The sequence below is a fragment of the Tamandua tetradactyla genome, chromosome 2 (assembly GCF_023851605.1).
Source record: "Tamandua tetradactyla isolate mTamTet1 chromosome 2, mTamTet1.pri, whole genome shotgun sequence".
In the NCBI taxonomy this organism is placed as follows: Eukaryota; Metazoa; Chordata; class Mammalia; order Pilosa; family Myrmecophagidae; genus Tamandua; species Tamandua tetradactyla.
Window position 1 is genome coordinate 30966363 of NC_135328.1, and position 5533 is coordinate 30971895.

At 52.9% G+C, this 5533-nt stretch overlaps 1 protein-coding gene across 1 annotated transcript; it reads left to right on the forward strand.

Annotated features, from left to right (window-relative positions):
* The first annotated feature begins 718 nt into the window (after nt 1-718).
* On the forward strand, nt 719-3904 carry LOC143659526 (alpha-1-acid glycoprotein 1-like). Its single transcript, XM_077132592.1, has 6 exons — nt 719-872; nt 1217-1359; nt 1603-1673; nt 2292-2399; nt 2538-2641; nt 3705-3904. Exons 1-6 carry the CDS (start codon nt 759-761, stop codon nt 3768-3770), a joined length of 606 nt encoding a protein of 201 aa, XP_076988707.1. The 5' UTR covers nt 719-758; the 3' UTR covers nt 3771-3904.
* Nucleotides 3905-5533: the final 1629 nt, after the last annotated feature.

Consider the following 5533-nt stretch of genomic DNA (forward strand, 5'->3'; position numbering starts at 1 on the left):
TGTAAATGGGCAAGATTCATTCCCCAGGATTTACTGTATTTGCTCTGTGCTGGTCACTGTTCCAAGACCGTTCTTATGTTGGAGAAAAGACAGCAGCCTCCCTGATAGATTAGCACATGCTGGGGAGCAGCGTGGACTTACTGTCTTCCTTTAGATGCTGGGAATTGGTTCAAGGAATCCATTTCCTGGAAATAAGACAGTCAACTTAGCTGTCCCCTCTTTTGGAAATGTTCCTGCCTCCATGCTGGGAACCACTCTCAACTGGAATTGAATCATGTTTTCTGCTCCAGCCCCGAAACCCCGACACTAGGCAGCCTGGAAACTCTAAGTTGACATTGGCACTTGTTTTATTCCTGGCTCCTCCTCAGTTGGATGAAAACCATGATATTGCCAATGGGTGAGTCCTCTAATAAAATCTGTGAACTCAAAAGTATTTCATCTCACTCTGGCTCACATTCCATACTAACCTTGACTAAGCCAGACCCCTTAGTGCTCTAAAACCCTTTGGCCAAAGCGGACCCAAATTAGAGAGTTGGAAGTTTTACCTGGAATAAAGGGTTAATTTTTTTTTTTTAACCTTTCCCAAATTGTCATTTGGGGGAAGAAAGAGGGTTTTATGCAAGAGATTTCCCAAGCATTCCCTGGATTGTGTCAGAGTTCAGTGGACCCTGGCTGGGCCCTGCCCACCTGCCCACAGCTTCTTATAAAGGTCACAGCAACCTCCAGCCACCACTCCTGGCACCCCTTCCTGTCCCAGCATGGCGCTGCCCTGGGCCCTCGCAGTCCTGAGCCTCCTTCCTCTGCTGAGTGCCCAGAGCCCAGTGTGTGACCACCTGGAGGCTGCGCCCATCACCAACACAACCCTGCAGCGGGTGAGCCCTGGGCCCAGCCTCTCGGGTTTGCCCTCTCCCCTACTAGCTTCTGGCCCTACCCTTTCCTTTGGATCCTGGGGTGGAATCCAGGAGCCTCGGGAATTATTATGCCCGAAGGTCAGAGCCCTGTTCTGAGATGCCACAAAAGGGTAGTTTATGCTGGGCATGGGGGGTTGGGAGGTGCCCCTAGTGATGCCTGGCTCATGGGGCTTAAATTCCTGCACATGCAGTTCCCCACCGGGGCTTCTCTGTTTCCCTGTTTGCAAAATAGGGGGAGGATCTGTCTGAGCCCATAAAGGGTTCAGCCCTCAGCACCCCATCATCAGCTCCTGCTTTCTCCCCAGCTCTCTGGCAAGTGGTTTTACATTGCTGCTGTTTTACGTAACTCTGAGTACCAGAATGAAAGTAGAGGAATCGAAGCAGACTTCTTTTATATGACACCCAACTTGACAGAAGACAGCCTACTCTTCAGGCAGTATCTGACCATGTGAGACCCCCATGTACCAACCCTCTGTCCCTACCCCAGGGCCAGCCCTGGCTTCTCCTACTAGAGTGGGAGGATGGGAGCAAGTTACCCCCTACACAGCGGGCCTCAGACTGTGTCCCCATCCTTGGAGTGGGAGGGCCAACTGGAATCTGCCTGAATCTTGTCCTTCTTGAATGACATGAGTGCCTGCCCCTCTCTCCTTGACCATCTGACCCTATGATCTCTCTTTGTATCTGACTTTAGGGGGCACAGGTGCATCTACAATGTCAGCTCTGGTAACATCCAGAGGCAGAATGGGACCTTATCCCAAATTGGTGAGTCTGGGCCATCCCTGCAGGGCTGCATGAGGAAAGGGGAGCCTGGGGAATAGCCTGGCAAATTGCCGAGGAGGAGGAGGGCTGGGGTGAGGAGAACACAGAAAAGGCTCATGCATTGTTCAAAGTGCTTTACATGAACTAAGTGATTTAGTAGTCTAAGAGGGCACGATGATGTTCTACCCAATTTACATGGGAGTAATCAGAGGCACAGAGAAGTCAAGGTCTTTCCCCAAGGTCACACAGTGTGCAATTCAAATTAGGACTCAGATCCAGGGCTGGCTCCAGACCCGCCTCTGCCTTAGCCACACTGTGAGATCCTCTGGAAGTGAAGGGTGGCACTGCCACTGTTGGGCAGATGGTGGATTCATGCATGTCCCAATTATACCAGGGAGACAGCACATAGTAGGGGCACAGGAAGCCCAATGGTGCTGAATTGGTCCCAGTTACCTGCCCCAGGGCTCCTCTCTGGACCCCATTCTCCTCATCTGTAAAACGGGGAGAGGGAACCCAGGACTCTCCGGTCAGCTGAATGACCCTCGGCACGCCCAGGGGTCCTCATGTAGGAGGGAATACCGCCCTCTTCTCGGTCTCACACAGAGGCTGTTGTCCCTCCAGTGCAGGACAGAGAACACTTTGCCAACCTGTGGCTCACCAAGGACCCCGAGACCTTCATGTTCTTATTCTTCCCAGAAGATGAGCAGAACCGGGGACTTTCCTTCTACGGTAGGCACATGGGCAGCCACTTACTCCAGACTCACCCAGGCTCCCCCACCCTAGGGGTGGGTTCCCGGAACCCCAGCCCTGCCTGGCCCCCTGCCTGGCTCTCCCACCTTCCTCACCCAGGCTCTCCCACCCCTGCAGCCAGGAAGCCGGAAGTGACCAAGGAACAACTGAGGGAGTTCCACGAAGCCCTCACCTGCGTGGGCCTGCAGGACGATGAAATCCTGTACACGGATGGAAAGAAGGTGAATGCAAGAGGGGAGCCTCGGTGTGGTCCAGCTGTGGGCAGCCCTGGAGGCCAAGAGAGCGAAGCCCACCAACCCAGGCTGCGCAGCAAAGCAGCGCATCCTACTTTGAAGCAGGGAAAGCTGAGCTTCCTGCAGGCCCATTGGCTCTGGGTGGGACCCCAGGAGGGAAAAGGCACTGTGGAATCAAGAAGGATGTGCAGAGTAGGTGGGGAGAATTTTGAGGATAACTGGAGAGGATCAGCCTAGCAAAGGCGTGGTGGTGAGACCCAGTGAGGCGGTGTACCCCAGGAAGTGCCATTTGCCATTTCCTGCTCCCCAGGCCTTTGCACCCACTGCTCATATTTTTACCTGTTCAATTGGGAATCACAATTCTGGTTTCAGTGTCACCCAAACTGCAGCAAATCCAGAACCATGTCCTTATTTTTGTCTAACCCAAAACTACCTACATAAGTATCTCCTTAATATTTCTCTTTAAACCCCTGTTAAATGCAAGGCTTTACTTGATCTCATTCTATGCGATGTTATCTGTGATATCATGCAGGTGATGAGTATATTACTTTTTTTATATACGTGAAATGATTTCATAATTGTTATGATAAAAACATCTCCATCCATTTGCCACCTCACGTGCCTTCCAGAGGGCCAGGTCCCCTCTCATCTGTGGGAACCCTGGGAAAGGACTTAAGAGCACAGATTCACAAGGAAGGCCATCTGGACAAGCCTCCCTCTTCTTTTGACCAGGTGACCTCAGACAGGTGATGGGGCCACAGTGAGCCTTTTTCATCCTCTGTAAAATGGGTGCAATTGCAAGGCACCTGGAGATACTGCTTCAGGGCCTGGCAGGTCAGATGCACTCAGAAAAGGACAGTGGTAAAGGGACTGAGCTCTCATTTTTGAAGTGAATAAGCTGAAATTCAGACAGGGAAAGTGATTCCCCGAGGTGCCCAGCTAGGAAGTGGCAGAGCCAGAGTTGGGAGCCCTGGCTGGGCTGGATCCAGAGTCCAGAGTTCATATGGGAAAAAACTTTCCTCCCCTTACAACTGTGCCTTCTCCCCACTAGGATCAATGTGGGCCCCTGGAGAAACAGCAGGAGGAGGAGAGGAAGAAGGAAAACACAGAGTCCTAGGACACACAAGGACCAAGCTTAGACAAAGCTGGGAATGGACACTAGGGGACCTCGGGCCCATCCTCATCCCAACACCAGCTCTTTGGCTCTCAAATCTTTTCCCAGTTGTACTAATAAAGCTTCTGCATTAGGGACAGGTTGGTTGTTAATTTTTTCATTCATTCATTCATTCATTCACTGGAAGCCTGCACCAAGTTGAGCCCTGGCTGCCACTGGATAAGACGCTGCCCCTGGCAGGAGTAGCCCTGGTGTGATACTCAGCACGTGCAGGATGGGTGATGAGATGGACCATGTGCTGTGGGAGCCCAGTGTGGGAAGGTTCCTTCTGAAGAGAGGAAGTCTGGGAAGGCTTCCTGGGAGAGGCACCTGAAACAACAGTGTAGAAGGATAAGAAGCTAGATAAAACCCTCTGTTCCCTTTGCTGGTCAGAGACCTGAGAAGACACGTATGAGGATGTTGAGGCAGAGGACCCCAAGTAGGAGGTGAGGGTACGGGGCAGTGGGAATCCAGGTAAGTTGGTGCCCTATCGGGACATGCCTTATTCTAGACATATGGCCCTCTCCTACTGGGGAGGAGGGTTTGGAGGGGCCGGAGCAGAGGCAGGAAGACCCTTGTGGAGGCTTGTGTGGACTGGGGCAGGACTTGGCTCCCCCATGAAACCCAGAGAGGAGACACATCTTGGGGTGAGGGCCCGGAACCAGCCACCACCTTGCACATGGATTTGGAGATGGGCCATATCTGAGGCTCACATTGAGGCATCCACAGAGCTGACCCCTGAGGCCAGGCACCCAGCACAGGGGACCGGACCCTCCCAGACCCAGAGGGCCGTGGGATGCACGGGTCTCTTGTGTCTGAGGAAGTCAGTGCCACCCAGGTGGCCAAAAGCTGGGGCTGAATTCTTTAGGCAGGTCCACAGCCCAGGGTCCTCACAGCCTGCACCCTCTTGGCCTCCCCTCCCAAGAGCTGAGCTCCACAGGCCCAGACTCCGGCTTCCTTTGCTAAACAGATGAGGCCATGCTGGGCCTGGGACCTTGAGACTGGGAAACCTGCCCTGGAGCTCCAACCTGGGCCCCTCCCCCCAACCTGGCAGTACACTAGCAGACTTAAAGGCTTCTCAGACCCCAGGAAGATCCAGGCCTGGAGGCTCAGAACCTGTAAGAAATCTTTCTATTTCAGTGTTCATTCCAACAAGATGCCAGTTTTATCTCCTCTGGGGAGGACCAGGTGAAAAATAAAATGGAAATGATTCCTTTGCAGGGGAGGTGCAAGTGAGCAGAGAGAGGAGGGAGTGAGGAAAAAGTTGAGTGAACAAGAAACAGTCAGAGGATAAAGTCACTGTGGTGTAGAAATAAAACAGAGAACATGGATTTTGGAGTCAACAATGTGGGTTTCAACCGAGGTGAGTCGGACAGCCAGCCCAGAGTGGCCTTGCTCTCATCATCAAGAAAATGGGGCCACAGGGGGAATCTCGTGGTCTGGCAGTGGGGGAATAGGGGTGGGGGGTGTTTTCTGGCTGGGGGGTGCCAGGTCGAGTACTCAGCTCAGCGATCGGCTTCTGAGGGTGCTCAGGAAACAGCAGCTACCATTACTGTCTGTGATCACAAGGAGCACTGGAAAGAGAGTCCAGTGTGTGCTTTTGCTGACGTCAATTTACCTTGAGCCCAGAAACATCTCTGTGCTCCGTAAAACGGGGCTTGGCCAGACAGCGTCTCCTTGCAGGGCCCCTCCAGACCAGTAGTTTATGAGTCTGAGCTGGGCAGAGT

Excerpts from the sequence above, each read along its gene's own strand:
- LOC143659526 (XM_077132592.1), top strand. The coding sequence starts at position 759 with ATGGCGCTGCCCTGGGCCCTCGCAGTCCTGAGCCTCCTTCCTCTGCTG. Across the intron at positions 873-1,216 it reads CCAACACAACCCTGCAGCGG|CTCTCTGGCAAGTGGTTTTA; the intron begins GTGAGCCCTGGG and ends CTTTCTCCCCAG. Across the intron at positions 1,360-1,602 it reads TTCAGGCAGTATCTGACCAT|GGGGCACAGGTGCATCTACA; the intron begins GTGAGACCCCCA and ends ATCTGACTTTAG.